The sequence below is a fragment of the Salvelinus alpinus genome, chromosome 26 (genome assembly GCF_045679555.1).
Source record: "Salvelinus alpinus chromosome 26, SLU_Salpinus.1, whole genome shotgun sequence".
NCBI lineage: Eukaryota > Metazoa > Chordata > Actinopteri > Salmoniformes > Salmonidae > Salvelinus > Salvelinus alpinus.
The window spans coordinates 7,923,971-7,939,819 of record NC_092111.1 but is presented as its reverse complement, the minus strand read 5'-3'; the positions used below and the strand labels follow the sequence as shown (position 1 = coordinate 7,939,819).

The window sequence follows — 15,849 nt, the reverse complement described above, 5'->3', positions numbered from 1 at the left end:
TTGGCCTGCTCTGACTGTTCAATCGGCCAATAAAGAAAAAAAAAACACATCAGTTTCTTTGATCACACAATCTGACTCAAGACTGACTTATATTGCTTTTTTTTTTAATGTCTTCCTCCAGTACTTATGAGCAAAATGTTGATTCTTGACCCAAATGAAATAAACTCCACATCAGAGCATGACAGCTACAAGAACAGGATAACCACAGAGGTTGTAGTAGAGACAGATGAGTGGATAGGTGGGTTGATGATGGCGAGTGGAGTTAAGACAACTAGCATTAAAAATAAATGTTTATACAGATAATCCAAAAATCATTCCGAGATCAAGGCAACCCCAAACTTACCCATTAATGATCAAACAGTATTTTGACATCTTCTCGCTAAAACCACTTCCAATCCACATCATTCTCTCTTTGCCTCCATATTGTCTGAATAATATGGAATGTTCATTTTCAATGCCAAAGGGAATGTGTCTTGGAAGTTGAGCAAGGAATGAACATTTTTATTTTATTTTTTACATTTCATCTTTCAATATTTTTTCAACACCATTTTGCTTCAGTGTTATGATAAAAAAAGTGACCCTGCACGTAATTGATCATTTTACCTATTTAAGAGTGATGACACAAATGTTATATTTAGTCAATCTCTATGAATGTTAGCATTGTCGACTGTAAAGAGGGGTTGGTTGTACATGTGCTTCACGGCTAAATTGCATAAATGGAACTGAAACCTTGGACCCCTAAACACATGCCTCCCCCTGACCAGAGGGGAAATCCAATTAACGATTGGTTTAAGGAAACATTGGCTGATGTTTAGTGTTTAACCACAGGTGTGATAAAAGCTTTGCTCCCTCGCGTTTGCTATTACATTTATCATTAGCAGGAAATCAAAAATCAACCTGGTTGTTGGCAAACCCTTTTGAATACGCTCACTGGTCATGAGGATAACCGAATCGAATAACAAGCCGCTCCCTGCAATTGGCTGAAGGAATGCTCCAGATAAAGCAAGCAGTCCTCTCATTGGCTGAAGGAAAAAACCGCTAAAGCTTTGATTGGCAGATTGGAAAAATATGGGTGCGGTTGGCATCTCAGTCTACTTTGTGGTTTGGTTAGCTGGTCGGTCGATCAGTCGGGTAGGCATTTGCAAAGGGGAGGCTGTTTCGAGTGCTGCGCCTCTATCCAGCGATCTCTGTACAAGTGGTGACAAGCTTCTTGCCATCCCAGACAGTCTTGAACTGCTCAGGAACAGGGATCTCAGTCTGAGAGAGAGACAAAGGAGAAATGGTAGTTTATCATCACTTTTCCACATCACATCAATTACCATGTTGTTCCATAATTGCCTTTATAATGCCAATTAGACAAGATTCCCCCATAGATGTACTCACATAGTCTCCGTCTTTACCAGGTACCAGCACGTTCATCTCTGAGCTCTTGGCGCTGACGATCTCACACTCCAGCGAATCTTTGCTCAGGTACACGTGGCAGCCGTCAGTCTTGTTGATGGAGATGGTGGGAACTTTGCCCAAGACCTGAACACACCAGCGGGTTATGTGTGATTCTACTATGATTAAATAAATCTGGTTGGTACTGTGCAGAGATAAAAGCCATAAAAGTTTAGAAAACATGCAAAGTAATCTGTAAAATGTCACACCCACAATCAAACTGGAGACTTTTAATATGTGAATGACAATCAGACAAAAGCTGATATGATTTGTTGTCACCGTTGTGTGATATTGCCATGTTCATTGACTGAATGACCAGCTCCTTTCACAGTGTCCATTTTCTCATTAAAATCGAGATTAGAAATACACACCTGAACCTTGACGTCCCTGCAGTTGATAACCTCTACAATGCCCACGACGTCGTCAAAGACCAGACCCAGTTTCTTACAGTTGTCTACAAGAGAGGAACCCTATTAACAAATGCCCTTCGTTGACCTTTGACTTTAAAATGTGTCCACACACGGGTACGTCCTTACCTAAAGTGATGGAGTTTATCTTGCCCTTGATCTGCAGGGTGCTGTTGTTACACTTGAAGGCGTAGACCACCTGCTTGAGCTCTGTGTCGCTGATCACCATGCCCTGTACACCCTCTTGGTTCTCCTATTTGTCATTACACAGAGGAAGAGGTTAGGGGTTAGAGAGGAAATACACTCCACTCCTGAAAATGCAATGGCTCGGGACTGTAGTGATCAGTGCATGCGAAACCTGTGCATTCAGGTGCATTCAGCTCAGGGGTAAACAAACAGCCCACTTATCTGAAATGCGCCCTTCGTGAGTTCACTGTAGTGGAAACTCTGCTTATATAGTAGATTCTTTCATGGTAAACCAAGTGGTTTATAAATATTTGTACATAATAAAGCCTTCAACATTTTCCCATGAAGCAACGAGTAAACAAAGCCAATATTTATGGTTGCAAACCAAAAGGAGTCACGCACACCACTGTTTGGAAACACTGCAGCGTTACCTAACGTTACATGTGTTGGGAAACACAGCTAAGTCCTTATAGTAACTGTCCAGTGTTTCCAGATTTCTATGAAAAATGACCATAGTCTTCCTTCCAAACAATGGTAATTCATGTATGTTAAAAAGCAGCTTCTCTGTCTTGGAATGGTGTGGGCTTAAAACGCTCATTCAAAATATGAACGAGAGTAGACCGCTGATTGGCCAGCTCATCCTCCATAAGGAAACAGCATGCATTTTGTGTTTTTAATTTTTGTACGTTTTTTCTCTCCAATTTATTATTTGGCCACAAATACGAGGTATAGAATGAGTCAACAACATTATTTGAGTTTGAATTAACAGAATATGAACTTGTAAAATTGCGATTTTCACTGGACAGTTACTTTAAGGATCTGACCCCAATTTTCGCCTAAAATGACATACCCAAATCTAACTGCCTGTAGCGCAATACCTGAAGCAAGGATATACATATTCTTGATACCATTTCAAAGGAAACACTTTGAAGTTTGTGGAAATGTGAAATTAATGTAGGATAATATAACACATTAGATCTGGTAAAAGATAATACAAAGAAAAAAAAAACATGCGTTTTCATTTCTTTTTTAAAATACCATATTTTAAATGCAACAGAAAGGCCATAATGTATTATTCCAGCCAAGGCCCAATTTTGATTTTGTCCACTAGATGGCAGCAGTGTATGGGAAAAGTTTTAGACTGAGCCAATGAACGATTGCATATCTGTTCAAAGTGTTGTATCAAGACTGCCCAAATGTGCCGAATTGATTTATTAATACATTTTCAAGTTCATAATTGTGCACTCTCCTCAAACAATAGCATGGTATTGTTTCACTGTAATAGCTACTGAATATTGGACAGTGCAGTTAGATTAACAATAATTTAAGCTTTCTGCCCATATCAGATGTCTATGTCCTGGGCCATTTCTTTGTTACTTACAACCTCAGGCTAATCACATTAGCCTACATTAGCTCAACCGTCCTGCGGGGTGGGGGGGGGGGGGGGGTGACATCGATCCCGTAGAGGTTTTAAGGGCCTCTGGAGAGAGAACATTGCCCATAGGAACCTTTTTCCTATAGGAGGAACTGACCGTCAGAGAAGCAGATGTGGTGCACTGACGAAGCGTTCCGGGCCTGTTTGTCATACCGTCTTTGTTTCTCTCTGGCTGTACGGTCGAAGCCCCGTCACTGAAGCTACACTGCCTCTCCAATCCTATCTGCCTCAACTCCCAGCCCTACCTCTGAAGCCAAATATAGACATTCAATCTCCATCTCTACCATATCAATTTAAATGTTGTTTGTTTTGCTTTTTATGTGCTTTGAGATTTTTTTCTGTTAAAGCGCTATACAAGTTCAATTATTGTATACCAGTGTAAACGACTTGACAAGGACCAATATCTCACCACTTTCCACTTTTTGCCATCAAGCTCCAGAACGGGGGGCAGCTTGCGAGAGGGGGCGGCGGTGGCCTCTGTCTTGGGGGAGCTGAAGGGCTTGGGCCCTGTGTGCACCGGACCGGTCTGGGTCCTCAGGTTGGGGTTCTTGTGAGTCATTTGGTCTTTGGGCACGTGCTTCAGGCCTAGGGACAAAAAGTAAAGGTAGGAAGGAGAGGGGAACACAAATATTGACATTTTTGTCATTTACCAGACGCTATTATCCAGAGTAACGTACAGTAAGCACAAATATACTGTAAGATGGGTGAGACATGGTGCTACTGTCCTGGTAGACAAGGAGAAATGCCTTTACATAACGGAAGACTCTGTATAATGAATGTAAAGGGCTGGGGTCAATTTGATTCTCACATTGTATTATTCTCTTGATCCTTTATTTAACCAAGTAAGTCACATTGAGATCGACATCTTTTTCAAGTATGTTTCAAAGTACTTCTTAAATCAATTGAGCTTCTGATTCTTGAGAACTTTTGCTGATGCATTATTCGACATGTACCCTTGGTGATGTCAGCTCCCTTGTTGAGGGAGGCGAAGAGGGCGTTACGGGTGTCGGGCCCCTGGTCTCCGCCACCACCAGACGACCCGCTGAAGTCCATGGGAGGGGGAGGAGGGCCGGGGGGAGGAGGAGCGCCACAGGCAGGGTGAGCTGCAGAGGCCGAGGCTACTGGACCCTGGGATGGACAAAAAACAGACAGCACATTGGTTATACACATGCCTAGACATGGTCATTTCCTGCTCTTAACAACGGGGTCTAATTCAATAAGGCGCAATGTTTGGAACTGTGCAGATAGGAACGGCTGACAAGAAACCAACACATTGGTGATTTTACCATCCGCCCTCTCTATCACACAAAGAGCCTTCTTGTTGCACATAAAACCAAAGACATTACTTGACAACTGGGTGTGATGTTGAGTACTGTGCCGATAGACAAGTCAAACAGAGCCCAGTCTGACAATTCCATACTCTGCATGACAGATCTTAATATATGTTAGATAAACAGAATTAGAAGATTTCTATTTGGATCCGTTCTGCCTTCCTAAACACGCCCATGTCATTACTTCCCTCATATGGTAACGGTTTGGGTCACATTTCCCTACCCCCAGCACTAAGTCTGTTGTTTATGAGCAGCCGATAACGTGTATCCCTCCTGTAGTGACATGAGAAGTAAAGAGAGAGCGAGAGTAGGGTAAAATGACTCACGCTCTTGCTCCAGGCCAGTCCGGTGGTGTGGTGCTGTTTGATGTAGTTCTGCAGCTCAGTCCAGATAGACAGGTAGGCCTTAACCCAGTCCACATGCTTCTGGTCCCTGAGGAGTAGGACACAAGGCAATTTAGCTTAGCACAACAGGAGGGTGACCAAAAGGATGAAGAAAATATACAGTATTCAACTATGAGATTAAAACCAGAACTTTTTGGGGTTTTGGTTTTAATTTAGCAGACGCTCTTATCCAGAGTGACTTACGGTCGCAATTAGGATTAAGTGCCTTGCTCAAGGGCACGTCGACAGATTCTTCACCTACTGGTCCAACGCTCTTAACCGCTAAGCTACCTGCCACCCACTTGGCAGTCAGAAAAAGGTTAAAAGGCCAACAAACAGCAGATGGTCCTTACTTCTCCTTGTAGTCCTTGAGCACACGGTTGGTGTAGAACTGGGCAGCATCCTGCATCTCCTTCACATAGGGACCTGGCTTAGGAGCCTGGAAGAGCAAGAACGTCACAGGAGATTTATTGCTCTTCAAACAGCCTGTGTGGACACAGCTCGTGCGATGGCTTACAATGGTTTTTAGATGCATGCATTGCATCCACTGGCATACCAAAGTCTAGGTTTAACTTTGTTCATTATTGATCAGACTAAAATGCAGCAGTTCTCATTCATATTCATTACTCAAAATGATAATCAGAATTCCAGAGTTTCAACACTGATGCACTGTTACTAATGGGACGGTTTCAATTTCAGTGCCAAACAACCGTCTCAGACTTCTACAGAATGAAAGACGTGCTTGTTTCCGGAAATCACACACACACACACACTGGTGACAATGCCAAGGCTCTCCACTCACCATGGCGACCCAGCCGAAGGCAGGCACACTTTCGCTGACGGCCGAGAGGTGGTTGAAGAGGGTCGAGGAGCGGTTCTGCTCGCGGAACGTCTGTACCTGCTGGATCACTTTTGAGACGGGGGCCAGGAGAGCAGTCAAGGATGCCTATAGAGGGAAAATAACCATGACTTAAATCATAACATCCTAGAGATGCAAATAAAGGAGTGTATTTGCACCTGACGACAAAATCTAATCACCAACCAGGGTGGAATAACGTGCAATTAATTACTTCGAATAATATGCGGCAAGAGAATGTAGGAAAACCATGCCATTGGAATCAGTTGACCCAATTGCTACACTGCTGATTCAATACCAATATATCCATTAATGAGACAATTACAGTAAATACACTGTTGAGTTTATCTAAATAATGACATTCTAATGAAAACTATGTCATGTCCAGGGTCAAGGTGATTGCTGACGGGTGAACCAACTCACATCAGAGGGCTTCTGGGAGCAGGAGGCGGTGACAAGGAGCTGTCTCTGACATGAGAACGCCTGCTTCATCATGTCCGCCTGAGAGAGGGAGAGACAGAAAGGGATGAGAAAAGGTCCAGGTTTGGTTAACTGAATCATTCACATCCACCAATAAGCATGACATGAGACCTGAGGAGCATTACTAGCCAACTTTTCCCTCTAGTGCAATTCAACTTACATGCTTCTGGACGTCGCCCCCTATCTGCTGGCTGAGGGTCATGTACTGGCCAACAGAGCCCGTGATGATGGCATCATAGGCCTCCACGTAAGCTGCCACGACTGCAAGGAATGGGTGGCAACAGGAAGAGATACCAATGTTTATACGATATGTTTGTTCTGCTTGTGAGTCATGTTTTAATTTTACCTCCATTATCAAAGACAAAACAAACGATGACAACTGGTACTGTGGAAGTTTCTTTAGCATTATTAGGACCTGGACTCGCAATTCAGTCTCAGTCTTTCCATGATTTCTCGCATCCGTGTTTCCGTGAAAAGGGCTACAATATGAAATATCCTCGGTTACCTCCAGAGCCTCCAGCAGAGCCTCCAGCAGAGCCACCGCCACCTCCACCGCCTGACGCCGCCTCCAAACGACCCACAGCCACCTCCAGCCGCTGCACCAGACTTGCCAACGCCGCCATTCCTGGGGACAGATGACACATCGGCTGATGGGTTCAGTGGTCACTGATTGTTTACTATAAAAGTATCACAAGCGGTCGTTGACAGCAAGTGGTTTTGACTGCAGAAGTCTGAATCATTTCGGCTTTTCATTTAAAGTTGTGCATTATTAGGCCTACTTGTCTCGGTATGTTAGTCTGTCTTTTGTCATTCCGTTACTCATACATTGTCTATAATTTTTTTTATTTTAAATCAGAGATCGTGGCTATAGATACAACTGGACAGAAAACAACCAAAAGGGGGAAGACAAGTTCTAACTTTAACCAAACTAGTGGTTAAAGAATGAGTACTGGAATGGGGTTGGGGGACAAGACCTCCTGAGTACAGGTATGCAGGGAATAATACTGGCCTTCCCTCCCTGTCATTCCCATTATGCAACCTTCACCCGGGCCAGATTACATCAAAGCAACCACTCATAACTACACTGAACAAAAAATATCAAGCGCAACATGCAACAATTTTTGGATTTGACTGAGTTACAGTTCATATAAAGGAAATCAGTAAATTGAAATAAATTCATTAGGCCCTAAATCTATGGATTTCACGACTGGGAAAACAGATATGCATCTGTTGGGTCACAGATACCTTAAAAAGGTAGGGGCGTGGATCAGAATAAAGGTAGGGGCGTGGATCAGAATAAAGGTAGGGGCGTGGATCAGAATAAAGGTAGGGGCGTGGATCAGAATAAAGGTAGGGGCGTGGATCAGAAAACCAGTAAGTATCTGGTGTGACCACCATTTGCCTCATGCAGTGCGACATCTCCTTTGCATAGAATTGATCAGGCTGTTGATTGTGGCCTGTTGACCCACTCTTCTTCAATGACTGTGTGAAGTTACTGGATATTGGCGGGAACTGGAACATGCTATCGTACACGTCGATCCAGAGCATCCCAAACATGCTCAATGGGTGACATGTCTGGTGAGTAGGCAGGCCATGGAAGTGGGACATATTCAGCTTCCAGAAATTGTACAGATCCTTGCAACACAGGCTGTGCATTATCATGCTGAAACATGAGGTGATGGCAGTGGATGAATAGCACGACAATGGGCCTCAGGATCTCGTCACCATCTCTGTGCATCCAAATTAAATTGTGTTTGTTGTCTGTAGCTTATACCATAACCCCCCCCATGGGGCTCTCTGTTCACAACGATGAAATCAACAAACAGCTCGCCCACACGGCTCCATACACATGGTCTGAGATTGTGAGGCCGGTCGACGTACTCCCAAATTATCTAAAACGACGTTGGAGGCGGCTTATGGTCGAGAAATGAACACTAAATTGTCTGGAAAACAGTATTGGTGGACATTACTACAGTCAGTATGCCAATTGCACACTCCCTCAAAACTTGAGACATCTGTGGCATTGTGTTGTGTGACAAAACTGCGTGGAAACTGCGCCTTTTATTGTCCCCAGCACAAGGTGCACCTGTGTAATGATCATGCGGTTTAATCAGCTTCTTGATCTATCACCTGTCAGGTGGATGGATTATCTTGGCAAAGGAAACATGTTCACTAACAGGGATGTAAACTAATGTGTGCACAACATTTGAGAGAAATCAGATTTTTGTACGTACATTTCTTGGATCTTTTATTTCACCTCATGAAACATGGGACCAACACTTTACATGTTGCATTTATATTTTTCTTCAGTGTACTCTAGATAGCCTAGACATGCATCAGGTCTAATTGAACACAGCTAAATCTATACTCAACAACAGTCCTCTGTGTTGACAAAGTGGGAAGTGATAAGTGTTGTTAGAGCTTCTCTACTGTTGTGAAATGCCCTTGCAGGAGTGCAGACACACACAGACACACCCTATAGGCTGACATTGTGTAATAGAAACCGGATACCCTGTTCATCGGAGTGACTGTCTCAGGTACTGTCAGCTGAGAGGAAACACAGTCTTCATCCCATTAATGACGATCCATGTCGCTCTATTCTCCTGGGATAATACCCTCACCATTCACTTTCCCAGAGCAAAGCATTGCTTGTGACATAGGGCAGGGTATGCAAAACGCTACCAAATAAATCAATGGCTCTTGATTTGGTTAGAGATACATTGTTCTGTATAGTGTACAGATGATCATTGATCACCCATGAACTGCACTTTCTGTATTTACTGACTGTATACAGTGCATTCGGAAAGTATTCAGACCCCTTTTGTTATGTTACAGCCTTATTCTAAAATGGATTAAAATAGTTTTTCCCCCCTCATCAATTTACACACAATACTCCATAATGAAAAAGTGAAAACAGGTTTTTAGAAATGTTTGCACATTTAAAAATAAAACCTGAAATACCTTATTTATATACACTACCGTTCAAAAGTTTAAGGTCACTTAGAAATGGCCGTGTTTTTGAAAAAAAAGCTACTTTTTTGTCCATTAAAATAACATTAAATTGATCAGAAATACAGTGTAGACATTGTTAATGTTGTAAATGACTATTATAGCTGGAAATGGCAGATTTTTTATGGAATATCTACACAGGCGTACAGAGTCCTATTATCAGCAATCATCACTCCTGTCTTCCAATGGCAAGTTGTGTTAGCTAATCCAAGTTTATCATTTTAAAAGACTAATTGATCATTAGAAAACCCTTTTTCAATTATGTTAGCACAGCTGGAAACTGTTGTTCTGATTAAAGAAGCAATACAACTGGCCTTCTTTAGGCTAGTTGAGTATCTGGATCATCAGCATTTGTGGGTTTGATTACAGGTTAAACATGGCTAGAAACAAAGAACTTTCTTCTGAAAAACATCAGTTTCTGGCCATTTTGAGCCTGAAATTAAACCCACAAATGCTGATGCGCCAGATACTCAACTAGTCTAAAGGCCAATTTTATTGCTTATTTAAAATCAGTACAACAGTTTTCAGCTGTGCTAACAATAAAAAATAAAAAAAGGTTTTCTAATGATCAATTACCCTTTTAAAATTATAAACTTGGATTAGCTAACACAACATGCCATTGGAACACAGGAGTGATGGTTGCTGGTAATAGGCCTCTGTAGATATTCCATTAAAAAAGTGTCTAAACTGTATTTCTAATCAATTTCATGTTATTTTAATGGACAAAAAAAAATGCTTTTCTCTCAAAATCACAGAAATTTCTAAGTGACACCGAACTTTTTAACTGTAGTGTAAGTACTCAGACCCTTTGCTATGAGACTACAAATTGAGCTCAGGTGCATCCTGTTTCCATTGATCTTCCTTGAGATGTTTCTACAACTTGATTGGAGTCCACCTGTGGTAAATTCAATTGATTGGACATGATTTGGAAAGGCACACACCTGTCTATATAAGGTCTCACAGTTGACAGTGCATGTAGAGCGCCGAGGTACAGATTTGGGGAAGGGTACCAAAATAAAAATACTGTATACATTTTTTAACTTGAACTGAAGTCCCCAAGAACACAGTGGCCTCCCATCATTCTTAAATGAAAGAAATTTGGAACCACCAATACTCCTCCTAGAGCTGGCCGCCTGGCCAAACTGAGCAATCTGCGGAGAGGGGCCTTGGTCAGGGAAGTGACCAAGAACCCGATGGTCACTGACAGAGCTCTAGAATTCCTCTGTGGAGCTGGGAGAACCTTCCAGAAGGATAACCATCTCTGCTAGAGTGGCCAGATGGAAACCACTCCTCAGTAAAAAGGCACATGACTGCCCACTTGGAGTATGCCAAAAAGCACAAAATATTTTCAGACCATAAGAAACAGGATTCTCTGGTCTGATGAAACCAAGATTGAACTCTTTGGCCTAAATGCCAAGCATCACATCTGGAGGAAACCTGGCACCATCCCTACGGTGAAGCATGTTGGTGGCAGCATCATGCTGTGGGGATGTTTTTCAGCTGCAGGGACTGGGAGACTAGTCAGGATCGAGGGAAAGATGAACGGAGCAAAGTACAGAGAGATTCTTGATGAAAACCTGCTCCAGAGCACTCAGGACCTCAGACTGGGGTGAAGGTTCAGCTTCAAACAGGACAACGACCCTAAGCACACAGTCAAGACAACTCAGTGGCTTCGGGACAAGTCTCTGAATGTTGTGGACCAGATAAAACATTTCTGGAGACCTGAAAATAGCTGTTTAGCGACGCTCCCCATCCAACCTTACAGATCTTGAGAGGATCTGCAGAGAAGAATGGGAGAAAATAGGTGTTCACAAATACAGGTGTGCCAAGCTTGTAGCGTCATACCCAAGAAGACGCATGGCTGTAATCGCTTCAACAAAGTACTGAGTAAAGGTTCTGAATACTTATGTAAATATCTTTATTTTATTTTATACATTTGCAAACATTTCCTAAAACCTGTTTCTGCTTTGTCATTATGGGGTATTGTGTGTAGATTGAGGAAAAACACAATTTAATGAATTTTAGAATGCTGTAATGTAAATGTGGAAAAAGTCAAGGGGTCTGAATACTTTCCGAATGCACATCATTTGACCATCTTTGAATGTGTTATGTATGCAGAACCGCAACCAAACTTTCCCCATGGGCATAATAAAGTAATCTGATCTTGTCAAATTTGCTATCAGTGCATACCCTTGACCTAAATGTATGGGCTAGGCCTGTGCTTGTAAAATAGGCTCTTCAAGGGCTGGTGGACCCAGAGTCCAACTTTTATTTTACTTCCGTGCAATGACTCAACCTAGACCTGCTGCTGTTAAAGCAGGGTGGGTCAACTTGTGTTGCTTATATGGACAGTTAGGAAACAGTGCTTAAAGTGCACATGGAAAGTAGGGAGAAGACATCTTCTAATTGCCTAATTGCGCACTGCAGCTACGGACGGTTGGAAGTCCTCCAAGTGATGAGCACCTGGAAACTAGCCTGTCCAGGGAAAATAAATCTCGGTTTTCTAAAACTGCAGGTTTCAAGCACGTTCTTTTATTCAAGGGACCATTGGCAGTAACACATTGTTTCACTAGGTTTTGGCCTTTCTAGGGAGTTTTTCCTAGCCACCGCGCTTCTACACCTGCATTGTTTGGGGTTTTAGGCTGGGTTTCTGTACAGCACTTTGAGATATCAGCTGATGTAAGAAGGGCTATATAAATACATTTGATGATGATGATGATTTGACTTTTCAGCATAGATACCAGACCCTGTGAACGAGGGATTTTAGTATGTTACACAATTTCTCCAACACACTCGGGGTAGACGTGCGTTCAGACATACTAGGGAGAAGGAGCTTAGGCGCAGTCTGTCTGCGGTGTGTTCTGGTCAAGGATAAAAAAATAAAAACGTATTTTCTGCTTTAGTAACTAGAAATGTATGGCAAATATACGCCGGCGTCTTGCGCCTACCGGTATCCAGAGTCATACACTAGACAATGTTCCATCAAGCGATCATGGCTAGCTAGCTAACGAAGCACCGCTAATCTTCACAAGCCGATGATAATGAGATTGGGAGTCGGCCGAGGTAGCAATCTATAGTTAGCCTATGCTAGGTAGCTAGCTGGAAACAATGAAATAGCTAACGTTAGCTGTGGCGTATTCATTATGCAGATTCTGTTGCAAACCCTTAATTAAAAGGAAGCAAACGGAACGAAACGGGATTTGAAACCTGAATTTGTCCAATAGAAACTCTCGCTTTACTCTTTGGTTCTTAAACGGTAACGTAAACGGTTCCGTAATGTATACTTACAACACCCTGTTTTGACAGGAAGAGTATGGGTTGGTTAGCAACAACCTTAAACGATTTAGCTAGTCAGCTCGATCCCCTCCCTGTCTTTCGGCATTCCTGTATTTTAATGCATACCCCTCCCTTGTAGTGTTGCACACTAGTCTGCGAAAATAAATAACTACACATTTGGGTTGAGTCGTTTTAACATACTGAAATGCATAACACTATTCCAATAATGCATCATGGAATAATGTCTAGCTAATACAATTTCACATCAAGCCAGCAATCATAATGTTAAATCATAACGATAATTTCTGAACGATTCCTTCATGCAATGAGGTCGGCAGCGCATTATGACATGGACTATTATGCACCTAAAACTATTTACAGAGGAATAATATAAAGCAGCATAGGCCCACAGAGTAACAAAACCTCATCCTTACCTGCTAAATTGGACAAGCACTGATTAGGTCTTTAATCACGGTCAATTGTCTGTAGGAGCTAGCAGACTTACTGCTCTGCCTATTCTCCCAGTATAAAACAGACAGTACAGTATGAAGATGGGCTTAAACTGCTTCTCCAATAGAAATCCCCGATCACGCTTGTAGGCGATGTCATGGCGATGTTGGCTAGCTAAGCTCATGCGTAGAAACACGTCATCGGGTCTAACGGTCGTCTCGTGTCAAACTGCGCACGTGCAAGACGTCAAATCAAAGACACTCCTTCGATATAAAGTAGTTTTTTACGAAAATTAAAACGTGTCAGTTTGACACTTTCAAACGGTTGGAGTAATAACATGTTCAGCTACTTAAGACATTGGCTCGAATCTAAGTTGTGCTTTTAGATTTCGAGAAAATTAACAACTAAGGAAGAATTGTTCCCTTCTCTCATTGACTTCTCAAACCCTAAACCCCGACCTGCTCTGTTTGGTCTGTAACGCAACCGTTCCCGAAAGTCACTCGATGTTGCGCCTCTGGGTTTAGAAACTCTGTGGAATGATTATGGACGCTAGGGCTGTAACCGCGCGGAGTTTCCGTTCTTATTCGCGCAACAATTCCTTTCCCTTATAAGGAGAAGAGAGTGTGCAGATACGTGAAATAGAACACAAAAACATTATTCCTCATCTTCTGAAATAAAAATGTCATCCCACTCTCTGGTCTCAATTGCAATTTATATGTCATTGTTCGAAACACAGCATGGCCCCATCACTGTTATAAATTGCTTACAACGTCATACTGTGGGTGCGTTCGTAAATTCGTTCTGGCTATCTACTCCGATAAAGAACACTCGTCGGAGTGTGCCAGAGGGCAGAATAACTGATGAATGTACAAACGCTCAACACTCGTTGAATATGGCCGGTGTCAGTAAACGTCGGCAAAAAAGCATAATACAATTGTTGACAGCAGCACAGTTACAGTCACCAAAGCTCTGGATAACATGAAAATAGCCTAATCAGCTCTGCTAGGGCGAGTGTCTGGAAGTAGCTAACCAACATTATTTTAGCCAGTTAGCTTGGGTGCTTGACTGCCGTTCTGGTCAGAACGCTCGGATCAACCCTACTCCTCCGCCAGAGCGTCCAGTGTACGGTCTGAATTTACCAACGGACAATCTGACAACACCCTGAATTTACGAACGCGCTGAGCGCACTCTTACACTCCAGATATATCAGCATCTGGTAGTAGGGTAGGCCTACTGATGTGACTTCTATACTCACTACCCCTCAGCCTCACCACAATTCAACAGTCAGCACAATTTTGGGCCAGTTTTGACTACCTATGTAATGGAGGTGGTTCAGTAAACCACACTGGCATGATGAGGGATCTTACTAGTGAGACCTAAATGCTTGCGTTAGCTCCGCGGCCCAAAGCAATGTCTAGGCTTTATATCAGTGGGCTAACAGTCTTGTGGTGTACAGACAGAGTTCAAACCTAGATAGTCACATTGGTGCATTGACCGGGATTTAGTCAATTGATGCAGCCGATCACCGGTCAATGTGGAGGAGGCCTGCAGTGTGACGCCCAACCTTTAACTTGAAGAGGTCGGGTCTAAGCTCAGAAGGCATCAAGATAATCAGCTTCATTTTCAAATGTTTTTTTTATTGGCCAACAGTCTTGTTGAACCCAGGTTCAAACCCAGACACCAGCATATAGATCCCCACTGCCCTTTTCACCTTAGGCTGACATAACAACCAGTAAATATATTTGATCAGTATCACAGCCAGTCACATGAGTGAATGACAGCCATCACTGAACTGATTTGCTTGGTGTTAGTAGTTTCATAGGTTGCAATAAATGGGTTAATAAACATCATTGGTTGCAAGTAGTCTCTTAAATCTAAACAAGTCAAATCAAATAGTTGAACACAGCGTTCCCCCCCTAGTTCTCATCTGAACACATCTCTGTTGTGTAGCTGTTTCAGGTTAGGGGACAACAAGACACACAAATCCAGCTGAAACAACGGCAGTGTTTAAAAGTATTAGCGACAGACTGACTGATCTAGAAATCACCTTGCATCCAAATAACAGTGATCAGAGACTGTAGAATTGATACTTTCAAGCACCAATTTGGTTGTTAGCCCACCCACTCAAAATCTCTGATGGGAGTTAGATTTAAAGGCATGCTCTGGAACTTTGGCAACTACTAAGTCTTTTTCACTCTTCATTTTTTGGGCTCATGAGCGCAACTTTCAGAACTACTGGCTAAAAAGCATACAAAAGTACCAGAGAATCTCGAACTCTCAATCTCATGTGTTGAAAGCCATTAGGTCAACACTCAGTGGTGTGATGATTAAACAGACGTACAAACTGCACCCTGTCTAGTCTATGGAGAGATCAATGTCAAGCAGGCCGAATAACATTAATGAGACCACATCTCAGATGGCTTCATCTCATCATTTAGTGTTATGAAGCACTAAAAGGGAACCACAGTCAGTAATGGTCAGCCATAAAAGAGAATGTGAAATCTGTAAGTGGCAATAGAATAGATGACAGTGTTTTCTCAATGGTTCACAGTTGGTCCCTCCTTGGTCAGAGAGCTAAAGACTTGTTAAGACTGGA

General features: G+C 42.5%; 1 protein-coding gene across 1 annotated transcript; it reads right to left on the bottom strand.

The window, feature by feature from the left end:
- Positions 1-480: 480 nt before the first annotated feature.
- LOC139554544 (adenylyl cyclase-associated protein 1-like) lies at positions 481-13,395 on the bottom strand. Its single transcript, XM_071367428.1, has 13 exons — positions 13,238-13,395; positions 7,024-7,143; positions 6,679-6,779; positions 6,462-6,539; positions 5,985-6,128; positions 5,536-5,621; positions 5,126-5,231; positions 4,422-4,596; positions 3,878-4,053; positions 1,977-2,100; positions 1,812-1,894; positions 1,384-1,527; positions 481-1,257 (listed from the first exon to the last, which is right to left on the bottom strand). The coding sequence occupies exons 2-13, from the start codon at positions 7,139-7,141 to the stop codon at positions 1,174-1,176; spliced, it is 1,419 nt and encodes a 472-aa protein (XP_071223529.1). The 5' UTR covers positions 7,142-7,143; positions 13,238-13,395; the 3' UTR covers positions 481-1,173.
- Between the last annotated feature and the right edge of the window lie 2,454 nt (positions 13,396-15,849).

Coding starts and splice junctions, on each gene's coding strand:
- LOC139554544 (XM_071367428.1), bottom strand. CDS start 7,141: ATGGCGGCGTTGGCAAGTCTGGTGCAGCGGCTGGAGGTGGCTGTGGGT. Junction 4,597..5,125: donor GACTGGCCTGGAGCAAGAGC/GTGAGTCATTTT, acceptor TGTCCATCCCAG/GGTCCAGTAGCCTCGGCCTC. Junction 2,101..3,877: donor ATGGCAAAAAGTGGAAAGTG/GTGAGATATTGG, acceptor AATGACAAATAG/GAGAACCAAGAGGGTGTACA.